Source organism: Pygoscelis adeliae, unplaced genomic scaffold, assembly GCF_000699105.1.
Source record: "Pygoscelis adeliae isolate BGI_AS28 unplaced genomic scaffold, ASM69910v1 Scaffold172, whole genome shotgun sequence".
Taxonomy (NCBI): domain Eukaryota; kingdom Metazoa; phylum Chordata; class Aves; order Sphenisciformes; family Spheniscidae; genus Pygoscelis; species Pygoscelis adeliae.
This window is the reverse complement of record NW_008824338.1, coordinates 7,246,258-7,259,380: the sequence shown is the minus strand read 5'-3', so window position 1 is coordinate 7,259,380 and position 13,123 is coordinate 7,246,258. Positions and strand designations below refer to the sequence as shown.

Genomic DNA, 13,123 nt, shown 5'->3' with positions numbered 1-13,123 from the left:
GGAGATGCCGCCCGGCGGGGTGGTGGGACCGCCGTGGCGTTGTCAAACGCCCCAAAGCCTTGGGTTGAGGGAGAGAAGGGAGCTTGTCACGGTTGTGTTTTTCACACAGATAGCTTGCCGTTTGTGTTCCTGCGGAGAGGTGGACCCTAGAGGTCCTTCCCTGGGAAGGAGGGTCTGCATCTTGTTTCTGGAAATGAGCTTGAAAAGAAGGCGTGAGATGTCATGTATGCCCAGGAACTGAAAAAAAAAAACATGGAAAGGCATGAAGAATATGTGAATTCTTACAGTTCTAAGAAGATCCCATTATCAGGACAATGAAATTGAAGGGCACGCTTTTCACAGTTTCTGGATTGTTTGTGTGTGTGTGTGCACTGTTTACAGATTACTCAAATTACTGATGATACTGGCCTCAGAGATGGTGTAAACAGTGGAGGATGCTGTTCAGGTTCAGAGTGGCCTGGATGAACTGGAGAAATAGTTTGAACAAAGGAGAAAATAACTTAACCAGGGGCAAGTGCAGAGGCCTTTACTGAGGCAGGAATAACCAGCTCTATAAATGCAGACAGGGCAGGACCAGCTCACTTGGTAGCCGTTCCATAGACAAGAGAGTAGGGGAGTGTATTTGGTATGATTTACTTCAGTCTGTCATACGATGCTGCTGTTAAAAAAGGAGATGCCATACTGGGTCGTGTGAATGGATGTATAGCTTGCAGGATGTGGGAAGCAGCATTTCTATTGTACTCTGCGCAGTTAGGCCTCACGGGGAATACTGTGTCCAGTTTTAGGTGGTGTATTTCAAGAGGGTCATGAGTGAGTTGCAGTCTCAGGGCCCCAAGTGCACAGACAGGCCTCAGCTGCCCTCATCAGCCTCAGCTGTGGCCTCCACCCCTGTGCCCTCTGCTGCAGGCCTGTCTCTTTGGCGGACCTCGGCCCTACATTTTGACCTTGTCTCCAGTCCCGTGTCTGGCCCCGTCTCCTGCTTCTCCTGAAGAAAACGACCCTGACCGGTCACCTCGCTTTGGGACTGCGTGGGCACCCTGCGGGCAGCACCCGCTCTGCCTGCTCTGCTGGGATGTGGCGGGACTGCAGCTGGCTGCTGAGCTTACCCTTGGCCCCTCTCCTCTGAGCTCCGTGCTCACTGCTCCCATCAAGCAGAAGGCAGAGACAAAAAAGTGAGGACTGTGGGAAAGCTGAGCAAGCGGTGCTTGTTTATCCAAAAGAATAAAAGGTTGTAACTTGGTTACATTCTTAGCACGTATAAAATACTGCAGCAGTTTTCCATGTCCAGGAGTGAGAGGGAAAAATATGATGAGGTAAAAGTGTGGCAATTAAGGCCTTGGTTAAATATGAGGGGAAAGCTAGCAGTAAGGCTAACTTTCCCCAGCCTGGCTTTGTGATACTACAAATATGTCACTGTAGGTAGTTGCAATCCTCAGGTTATTTCTGGTCTTTCTTTTGGTTAAAGTTTTGCCTGAAATGAACGCCCAAATAATCCAAATACTCTTCATTGAGATTAGCTCTGTGCCCCACTAACAGTTGTTTTCTTTTCAGTGATACGGTTGAAGAAGGTGATTAAACTTGACATGCACAGGTGGAAGTGTTTGACCCTATTGAATTTAATGAGTTTATAAAATTGCAGGATGATTAATTTTGCCATGTGTGTAGACTTTCAGTGCTTTGTTTAACTAAAATTAATATTTCTTAAAACACCAAAAACACTAAGAAGGGTTTCTGTATTGTACATACAGTTTACCCGGTAGAGGCAGGAACAAAGAGATCAACCTGCAAGAACAGACTCTGTTCTTCTCCAGAATTTGAAATAATTTGGATGTAATTTTGAACTTCATTACTCACGCTTGGTTCTGCAATAGACTGAACTGGGATATCCAATCCATATAATGTTTTAACTTTTAATCTTTATCTGGCATCAGATTTACCAGTTGTGAGGTAAAATAATTTTCTACTTTTCGCAGATGCATAAAAAATGAACTTTTTGAACTTTGACCTATGCTAATCGCTTTGTCATTCAGATCTGGATAGAAAACTATTTTGTTTCCAGGAAATAACTGTTTACGATACAAGCGGTGTTTTCTGTGCGAGTCCTGGGGACATTGAGTTTAGTAGTATTTTCACATCTATAGTATCAGAAAAAGAAATGATGTAAAACTCAAAGCCACTTCTCTTCCTGTGTGTGGCTTGAAGACTGAGCATATTTTGATGGTATCAGTCAGCTTTTATAGTCTCTTGTGCTGAGTCTCTTTTTAACGTTAGAAAAATGAGTAACTTCTCTTTGATTGCTTGTTGCTGTTGCTGGTAACAAAACCAGAGACTTGGCAAAAGCTGTTGTAATGCTGGAGCTCTTCTTTGAGTGCATTTGCTTTTAGCTGTTTTGGGGATGCTCCTCTGTACATACGTCAGCCTAATTTCGGTGCCCAAAGGAAGGAAAGGGGGTGGAGAACAGCCACCAGTTTTCTTTAAGGAAAGAGAAATAAATAGTAAGAGTGCTACTTATCTCTTAAAAGCAGTTTACTTCCACACATCTTTCTTTGATGGCTGCTGAAAAGGTAAGGACATCTTTTTAATCTGTTCTAGATGACATTGCACAGGGGGATGCATTTTTACTTACTGGGATGGTGTTTTTTAGACTGCAAAGATCTCATGGAAAGACCACAACTGGAACTTAAAAAAGTGTTTGTGTTTGGTTTTTTGTTTGTTTGTTTTTTTTTTTTTACTTTAAGTGCTGGGGTGGGATGTTATTAAAATTACAAGACATAACTTTGGTAAAACATTATCAAAAAAGTTATAAATAATTTGCATGTCTGTATACAAGGATGTGAAAATAAAACTGTTGCAGCCAGGTAGTATAAAATAACACTTGTAATTTTCTTAACTAAGAATAAATTATGTGATTGGCCTCTGCAGAATAGAAATAGCCATAAATTCCAGGAGCTTTTGTGATAATTTTTACTCTGAACCTCCTTAATCTGTGTCCTAGCTACTGATGTCTTATATTCATCTTCTGGGTTAATGGATGAAGTACTCCAATTATCTCAAGTCAATGCAGGCTGCGACTTTAGAAGATCAGTTTGTTTATATTTATTTAATTGTCATTATTTTGCTAATGCTTAAGGATCTGAAAGGAGATCAATGATACATTACATGCAAAATTGCTTTGAGAAAAAGTAGCTTGCTAAGTCAGGCATTTCTAAGTTCAAAAACTAAAAAAATAAGCTACCTTTGCAAACTTAATCTTGTCCTAGGTAGGCCTTTTGATTGCTCTTCAGTAACATAACTACATACTGTTTTAGCCTGATATAAAAGAAAAAAGCATGGTCTGCTGAGAGTGCACTGTGTGCGTGCATGCCTCCCTCTCCTAAGACGTGACCACGTTGGTCGTCCCATCTCCTTTACGATGGCTTTGAGACTTCACATGATAGTTTCAGAAAGCTACTGATCCATCTGTAAGGTGCCTGACACTGGATTATTTTAAATACATAATTTAAAATAATGCTCGAACAAAGTATTTTATGTGAGCTTTGTGCTGAAAAGGGAGATGTGTCTTGGTATTTACTAAAGAGGTTGCTGTTGCTTGTTTACATAGAAGTTGCTTGGCTTTGAGGTTAGCTGACCGTATAACACAGCTAGCTAGCTGGATTCGATGGGTAAACATGAAAGGAGGGCATCTGTGAAGGTTTTTAAGATTGTTTTTTCCTGTCAAGGAGCATCATTACTGAAAACACGACTTCTTTATTACTGCCAGAAAACTAATCTAATGCAGACAGCTTCGGTGTTAGAAAAGCTCTTTTTTCTGTTAGGAAAGTAGAGAGCTTTTCAGTCCAATTTGAACACCTCTGTGAAATGATTACAAGCTCAAGTCTGTTATGGGGCACAAGGATTATCCCCCATTTTGGGGGATATAGTACTTTATTTATTCTTAAAGCTACCTCATCATTAAGCTAGATTTTGAGTTATCTTTGAACGTACAAGAAAAATTGACAGTACACAACGATTGTCTGGGCTTAAATCTTCATGAAGGTTTTAAAAAAACCACAACTGTAGGAATGTCCAGGTGTAATATTGATAGAGCTGCTGGCTACATGATGTATTGTAAGCTTTATTCTCTGCAGCATATGGTCTTACCCAAACCATTCTATGATTCTATGACTCTATGATCTTGCCCAGCAGTGAGAGCGCCATAGTGGCTTTTTCTCTCTCTGCGTAGTGCAGATACTGTAGGACGTAGGGCCCTGGCACTTTGCTCTGCAGTAATTTTTTTCTGTTGTTTGGTGCCAGAAGATGATCCTAGTCTTTCCATTCTAGTCCCTGTTGGTGGTCTACTGTTGTCATTAGGATAAGAAGTGTAGCAATGTAGACCAACTGGTTTTGTTGATGGTGTTTGCGGTATCACTGACAGGCTGAGATCAAATGCTCTTCGGAGGAATCCTGCTCTGGCTGGGGCAGAACCTGTGTCTCCCGGGGGGAATAGCTGTGAGCAAGACAAAGTAGAAACAAGGGGAGGTTCCAAGCTGTTCCTTCCCTCACACCATTTAAATTTGTGCAAGCTTGAATAGCTGAAAACATAAAAAATTTATATGCATCTCTAAATAAGATTCTGTACGCCCTCAGTGTTTTTCATACACTAAGATGTCATCTGAAACCCATTTCCCAAAACAGGCTGGAAATATGGAAAACTTTGTGCTCTTCTGTGAAGAAGGGAGGTAGTCCTTTTTTAAAGAATTTGAAGGAGATATTAAATAGCAACTATTTCTGTGCTTGCTTAACTGTGGATGTTGCTCTTAGTAACTGTTTTACAGTGGCACATTCTTAATAGCTCTGTAAGACATTCATATATTTTCTTTAAGATCACTAGAGTGGTTTTATTTTATCCACATAATAATGACTGTCGTGAATTTACTAGCTTTTACTGATGCTTCAGCAGTATTTTCTGATGATGTTGTAGATATGCTAGCCTTTGGAAATCCTAGGATTTTATAGAAAACATAACTTACGCTGTAATGGGTGTTTTGGTATCCTGTATAGTGCAGAGGTCCCCAAGTTTGTACTGCCTGCTCTTTCAGATTGTATTGACTTAAATGGAGTTGAAGGTTCTAAACATGCTCATCAATCCTGGGAGGTATTCTTGAGGTAAAAGATGAAAGCAGGTGAAGGATGCAGGGGCCTTTGAAAATGACATATATTGTGTTAAAAAATTGCTCAGGCTTTTTAGGTTTCAACTGAGTAATTTCCTGTGAAATTGCAGTTGGTAAGGAAATAAAATATGATTATGCCTATCTCTGTCTCTTTTGTTTCCACAGGAAACCAATCTTTTTTTTTTTCTTTGTTAACACTGCTTCTGTTAAATGCTTTGTCCTTTTGGTGTCTGTTGAAGGGTTTCACGAAAAAATATAAAAGAATGGAATGCATACTGTTTATGAATACAAATTATCACCTCCTGCTTTTTGTGTGTGAAATTAAGTAACTTAATTGGGACAAGCTGTATGTAAAGTAATTCCCTGCACTGACAAAAATACATTGTCACTATGTATCTGAAGTTTTGGTGTTTTGGGGTTTTTTTAAGCTTAAAACTCACAGTATTTTAAAATAATGATCCAGGAATGCAGGTAGTTGGTCAGATTCTCTGCTGAGGTCCATCAGTGAAGCATCAGTAACTGCTTTGGGAAAGCTTTACCCTTCTGTCTTAGTATCTAGACCTTCTGCCTAGAGCTTGATTGTATGTATTTAATTCAGATTAAGTTTGAAACACTTCACCAGTTTTCATATACACATCTTTAATATTTGGTGTACCATAAGTGGAACTCTCTTACGTTTCCTGTAATACACACTTGACACTAGACAGTAGTATTAAAGCTGAATACGGTGTGTAAGCTGAATTAGATTGAATAATCATTTTCTTTCTCTACTTATATTAAAATTATTTTCTATTTTAGTGGGAGTTTTGCAAAAGTGAAGGTCACAATATATCCAAAATACAGTTATGATTCTGTTTTAATTTTATACTTCTCATATATTTGCATATTAACATCATCAGTTTGGGGCCAAAATTGTTAGTGCACTGAGCTGGAAATAATATATATCTTAACTCTTTAGTGTTTGTGTGTATTAACAAAGATCATAGCATTATTGGGTATTAAACTGTTTATCTAGACTCAACAGACATAGGTAATTGATAGAAGTGACTCTTAGAGGGTGTCTTTCCCTCTTTCCTCTTAGGGTTGTGATATTTTGTCTTTTCAGTAAGATGAGATTAGAAAGGGGCATTTTTGTCTCAACCAGTATGACTTTTCCAGACATGGGTTCTGTAGGCCTGTGTTCAAAACTAACTTAAGTTTCTTTATTGGATTTTTTATGTTGACTGTACAAAAAATGTGAAGGTACATGGCTGAGTGTTAATGGACAATATGGTGAGACTGTCTGAAGAACAGGACTGTCTTAAAATCTCTCCTGTATCTGAAGTAGTGCATGAAAGGTCTGAGTATAGCAAAATGTGGTCTTCACATACTATTTGAAATTTCTTGAAGAGGTGAGGAGAAGAGATAATGACGTATTCTTTTTTCCTCTAGGCTCGGAAATCCCAAATCTACAAGACCAAATAGAAAAAAACATTCTCCCCCACTCCTTTACACCATCTCTTGGTGACAGTTAAAGCCCTATCTGGGACCTTGCTGCAAGCTCTCTTGTTTGGAACCACTCTCAGCAAAAAAGGAAAAAAGAAAAGAACAAGAAGTTCTTTCATGTGAAACAGACAAGGCTGCTGTGACCCTGCTAACTGTTCATATTCCCTGGGTAGCAGAGACACTTAAATGGTGGCTTGTGTGAAGACAGACACGGTTATTTTTCTCTTCAAGGGTATGACACAGTGAAACTTATCACCAATCAAGTAAAAGCGCAGGCACCTTATAAACATTCAGACCACATTATACTCTATAAAGTAGTATCCATCGTTCTGGATGTAGTAGAACCATAGGACAGGAGTCTACAAAATAAGTGAAGTTTGAGGAAATGGCCTGTGAATTTAATCTAAACTTCCTTAAGGAATTGGAACGAGAGGCTGTTCTGGAAGTTCTGTACCGTGACCAGATGGTGAGAAAAACAGAAGAGGAAAGAATAAGGTATCTGCCGTTCCTGTATTCCTGTATTTCTGTTCTTTTTTCTCAGGAGTACTCTTCTTCCACTTTGCTGTCCTTCCAAATGTATTCCGTTGTTTTACTTGTTGTTAGCTAATGCCTTTTTATTCTTTGGGAAAACTAAGGGTTATACAGAGCCTCTTGAATTTACCATACTATTGACTACTCTACAGTAAAGATGAGCAAATACTGTTCAGTGAATAATCTACTTGATGAATTTTACTCCTAGCCTTCATAGAAAGTTCAGTTGCTGCCTGTATTTTTTTCTATGAAGGCTTTATAGCATTCTCATCATGTTCCTATGTATGCCTATATAGTCCTGGTAACACAGAACAGGTTCAGATCTTTGGCTGGCTTATTTAACTTTGTTGTGCCAAGACTGGAGTTAAGAATCATTGGCTACGTGCTCATTGCGCTGAATCCATCACTGTCCCTTCTCACATACAACACAAGCAAGCATACCACACTGTCTTGGAGGTTGTTACTAGTGTCAATAGGTGTCACTGGTTAGGAAAAGGATTCTGTTTAATTATTTCACACTATGCAACTATCTCCGTCATGAAGGATAAGGGATAATCCTCCAGCATTTTATTTGCTTTATATCAGGGCTAGGGCAAAGATTTCCTTGCAGCTTGTACCCTGCTTTGTCACGTTGCATCCCCATGTAAAATAGGGTATTTTTGTTGCTGTTAGAAATTTGTAGTCTCTTAAATGGAGAAACTTGAAGTTTGTTTACAGCAAACATTTATGTAAGTATTACTGGACATATTAAATGATTGTGAAAAATAAGTAAAGGGTTATAAGAAAAGTCTGAATTGGATAGAAAGTCCCTGACAACTGCTGATGATGTAGCTAACAATTAAAAATGTAGGTCTTGATTATTGGTACATGTAATGGAAGCAAAGTTAATGAAAGGGAGAGGTTTTGATATTTTGGTCTGATGTGTTTTTTATTTAACTTTCAGATGATGCATTTGTTATGATTATTTTTACTTGATAGAAGATTTGATTCTTGGATAAATATGATAAAAAACATCATCAAATGAAAGGGAGCACCAGTTTTTATATGTGAATACATAATCACTTGCATACACAATTTCGGTGCCCTGCCCTAAGCATGCATAACTGACAGGAGCAGAACCCCATTTATACTAGACTATTACTCTGTTTGTATGCACAGTTGTGGTTCCATATGCAGTCACAGTGCAAAAATGCTGTGTGTAGACGCCTTCAGACAGTGCTCAATTGAGGTCAAACTTGAGGGCATATCTCCCACTAGTAATGATATTGCACAACCAGGGTGTTAGCTGGAGACTTACCGTGGGGGTTTTGGTCTATTTAATTTATTTTTTTTTTTCTTTTTTTACCTGGGGGATTAGGAAACTGAAACTGCAGCTGCAGCAGCTTCGGTGGAAAGGGGCAAGAAACGTAAGCCATGAATACCAGGAGAGGTCTTGCGCTCGCTGTCAGAAATCGCTTGGGTTATTGATGAACAGAGGTGCAGTATGCAACGGGTGCAGTCATCGAGTGTGCGCTGAATGCCGTGTCTGCCTGAATCCCTGCCTTTGGAAATGCACCGTCTGTTACGCTCATGGGTAAGAAATTTTACTGGTTTGGATAGGTGCCGGGTTACACTGGTTATCCAGTGGATGCACACTGGTTTTGTGTGTATCTGTTGCTTTAAACAATTAATGAAACAAAGCTTCTGATGGAATGAAAATGTTGGATGAAGTCCTGGTAGCAATGAAATCGATGGGAATTTTGCGTTATACTTCATGTAGTCAGGATTTCCCTTCCTGTATTTAGCAAAATGGATCCTCAAGGTTGGCCAGAGGTAGTGTGGCAAAGATGGTAACAGCAAAGCATAGGAACAGTCGCCAGTTTCTGAACTGTAGATAGAAGTCCTGCCTCTGACTCAATACTGAACCAGTGCATCCTAACAAGTTGCTGAAGGTGCTGTGTTTTGGTGTAGTATAGCCAATTTCTTGACAATTTCCTAATAATTTTTTTTTGGCCTCATACTACAGGAGGGGGGAACCTGGACTGATGAATAATTTGAAGTCATATTTTATATAAATTTAAAAAGCAAAAAGCATTAATAACATTATCAGGAACTGTTTAAATGTGGTCAGAAATACAAATTTATTTACTTTGAATTAGTTGTTTTTTCTTTTACTGTGTCATCTTTTGTTCTCTAGGAAACAGGAACCAATCTTTATTGTACTGATTGGTACAGTTTTTATATCAAAATACTCCATCGTAGTCCCTCCTGTTCATCAGAATCTTTCTAAACCAAATGGTTTAGCTACATTTCCACCTTTGATGAAAAATAATAGTATGTAGACAAAGAAAGATAAGTTTAAAAATGAATCAACAGCTGTGCTGGATGATATATATCCCTGTACAAAGGGTGAGGATTTGGATGAAATTTTACTTTATGCCAACACAAGATTAATGCACCACTTTACTCCCTCTTAAGATGCCAAACTGAGATTTAAATAATGCCTGAGAAATGTAAGGCAAGGTATTGGTCTTAAGCTAAATGAATTTCTACTACTAGCTTGAAGTAATTTTCTGTAGTTTGGAAGAGACTACAAACTATCACTAAAAATACTTTGTCTGAATCCTCAGTTTATTTTGCAATTTATACATAAAATAGGCAGATTAGCTCCATCTATATTTGATACAAAGCAGTTACTAAATTTTGATGCATATATTTCACTATCTGTGCTTCATGCTATAAGCACTAAAAGGAAAGGTTAAAAAGTTAACTTTCCACATCCTCCTCTAGATACCTCCCTCCACTTTCTTTTCTTTTAAATTGGTTTCTAGTTATTTGGTGGCCACAGTAGAAATCCCCTATAGAGAGTAGCTAGTTGTTAAGCTGCCTTGTATAGTGCTGCACACCCTTAATTATTTCATAAGCTTGTCCAGATATTTAATGGTAAAACCAGGAAAGCATTATTTAAATGAAATAAAAGACATTTTTACTTTTTCTTGAGGAAATTACTTTTTTTGTCTTGCTAATATAGAGGAATTCTTCAGCTGTCATTGACATTCTCTTTATAGCAGAGAGACAGCACATTTGATCTTGTTTAGTCACAATGCAAAGTCCATTAAAATCGGTCAGACTTCTTCCATTGCCTTCAGTGAGCTTTACATCAAGGCTGCAAATCTCAAGAAGGGTAGGGAGTGCAGCAGTGTGGTAAATGCTACTCAGTGCCTTTTGTGTACCCCGGTGAGGGAAAAATAGGGTGACTAAGAAATGTAAGAGCTGATTTTCAAGTCCTGAGCAACTGTAATTTTGAGTCTTGGTTACCACTAGAGTACATTTCCCTGAAAAAAACATTATCAACAGCAGTGCTACTGAGATTCTCTCCTAGACACTAGGGTTGTGTTTGTAATGAACGTGCTTAAAGACCTCAGTGGAAGAGCATGCAGGGATAGGTGAATGTTCATTGTTTACAAAATAAGAAATTTAAAAAGCCTTGTGGACTGACGAAGTTTGTATCTTTCACCTGGAAGAGGCATCTCTTATGTGAATGGAGTTGGTATAGTGTGTTTTTTAAAGGAATCATGTCTTGTAGGAGTCTAGAAAGACATTTGCTTTGAAGGAGGTTAGTCTATTTGACCTGACAAGGATAGTTCTTTATCAGCTTCGTTGTCACACTTTTGGTCATAGCTTACACTCTTTAGTCTAAAAAAAAAAAAAAAAAAAAAAAAGGGTATTTCCAGATCTGTTTTCATCCTGTGAGTGGTCTAATCATCACGTGAGCCTGTGCAGAACTGGAGATTAAACGCTGGGAAGATAACCATGGGTAGTGGGAAGAACATTAAAGGAAGGCTGGAGATGAGAATCGAGGCACTACCTATGCAGAGCCCTTGAAGATCTAGTGCAACCAGAGATTTCAGACATTTATTAGTTAATAGATCTCCATCCAAAGTAAATAAGTATCCTGTCTCAAAGTTATTTTAACCTAATTTTCAAAGTCATCTGTGTTCAGTTACGCACAAGGATCTATGGTTAGGCATGTAAATAAATAGTACAACCTACACAGGTAGTGAATTTTTTGAATATTCTGCATTGCTACTTACAAAGGTATATTTTAAATGCCTAAAATGCCTTAAAATTAAGCCACAGAAAGAACTAATAGCATCCTACCTATAGTTTGTCTATTTTAACATAGAGTAAGGTGAGGTGTGAAATGGCAGACCCAGGGGTTTTGTTGCCTGGCCTTTGGTGGATATCAGTATAGCTCTCGTGTTTAGAGATTTTGTTTTCTTAAGGAGGCAAGCCCTACATGAATTTACTGTCTGTATGTTGTCGCCAATTTCAAGCAAGTTTGGCAGATGGAATGATAATAAAGAGACTAATTTCATAGAAGGAAAATGAACTACTGGGTAGAGAAGAAAGTTTAGCAGTGCCTGCACTGAGGAAATTTTTGCAGTGGGACTTCATCCTGTAATAAGCATCAGAAAATCCACAAGGAAGAGAGATATTATATATGCCCTAAAAATCAGTAAGACAACTAGATGAGAATTTAGAACCTGAAGACTCCAGAGAATCCTCTTCTCAGTTAAAGAATTTTTCGCCTCTTTAAAAATGGATGAGTTCAGAGCGCAGACTTCATCTAATTCAGTTGGAGACAACAAAATGCAAGAGTCAAATCTGCTGAAAATCTGCTCTTGACAGAGATACTTAGTCTGATATAATTTCATACTTGTTAATCACTACTTTTCTCATCCTGTGATCCTGGTGCCTGTGTATGACATGGACATCATTGATGTTAGCCTCCACAAAATGGAGAGAGATGGACCATGAAGCCGTCACACTGTCAGGGTTGTGGAGCTCAGTGCTCCCTGGTAGCCATCCCAAGCTCTGCTTGGGAGCATATCCTCTATCACTGACTTTCCCTGCTCCTCAGACGAGGCTGCAGCTGTAAGCAAAGGTGTCAGCACAAGTGCCTGGGGCTGTTATGCAGCATGTTGGTTGTATAGACTGGAGTGGACCCTGGACTCCTGGCTTCGGAGCAATGCCTAGAGCAGTATGTATTGCTTTCCGTGGACAGTCCTACATAGCAAAAAGGACAAAAAAAAAAAGGAGGGGAGGAATCCTTTGTTTGCGGACCCACAGCAAAATCAGTCAATGGAGTGAGCAGTCATGAAATTCTGGTTTTATGGTGGGATTAAGAAGGATTGTTGGACTGTTAAATGGTTATCAAACATTTGAATAAATGCACTTTGGAAAATGTTGATTCAAATGTCTTTTGCTTGTTTTTCAGAGATGTGAAAGCAAAGGCTGGTGAATGGTTCTTTGAGGAACGAGCAAAGAAATATCCAGGTGAAGGTAATTGCTGGAACAGACCATAAACTGCTGTGTAATGTGTAGTCCTCATCTAAGTAAAACACAGAATGTGGTCTGCCACTGTATTTAATGTTTCTTCCACTTGGTGAGAGATTTGTCAGAAATTATCATGCAGTGCATCTGTCTATGCACTAAATAAAACATGAATATAAACTAGCAGAATGCATTTAAAAGTATAATTTATATTGTATGAGTAATAAGAAAATTGCTGGCCATATCCATTTGAATTAATGAGCGTGTAAGGCTTCTAAGAAATACAATTACATGAAATAAATACAGAAATGTTAAAATATATGTGCAGGAAGGAAATGGTCTTGCATCTATTGTCTGTCAAAGTTAAAACTTCAATTGTTTTCACTGAGAAAGTTCTAAAGCTTAAAGAAATGACAGAATGGAATAAAGAAAAACATGTATAGCTATAAATCAACAGAGAGCTAAACGCTTACTGTTTCTTTACTTTTCAGCCAGCTGCACCATTGCCTTGTGTTCAGTCTTTTCATTGCATTAAAAATACAAAGCCCTAAAAGAAATTGCAGAGGATGTGGATGGATTGCCCTATGGGGAATGTGTTTCACCAGTGAACGGGCTGTTAGTCTTCGTTTTCACCTACAATG

At 38.6% G+C, this 13,123-nt stretch overlaps 2 protein-coding genes across 2 annotated transcripts in view; one reads left to right on the top strand and one right to left on the bottom strand.

Annotated features, from left to right (window-relative positions):
- DYNLT1 (dynein, light chain, Tctex-type 1) overlaps positions 1-4,197 on the bottom strand; it is a 10,141-nt gene extending 5,944 nt beyond the window's left edge. The window contains exon 1 of the mRNA XM_009319161.1: positions 4,179-4,197. Coding sequence (XP_009317436.1) covers positions 4,179-4,197 — 19 coding nt within the window. The remainder of the gene's footprint in view (positions 1-4,178) is intronic.
- A 2,823-nt stretch (positions 4,198-7,020) lies between these two features.
- SYTL3 (synaptotagmin-like 3) overlaps positions 7,021-13,123 on the top strand; it is a 28,943-nt gene continuing 22,840 nt past the window's right edge. The window contains exons 1-3 of the mRNA XM_009319115.1: positions 7,021-7,130; positions 8,524-8,739; positions 12,427-12,491. Of these exons, the coding sequence (XP_009317390.1) occupies positions 7,021-7,130; positions 8,524-8,739; positions 12,427-12,491 (391 nt within the window). The remainder of the gene's footprint in view (positions 7,131-8,523; positions 8,740-12,426; positions 12,492-13,123) is intronic.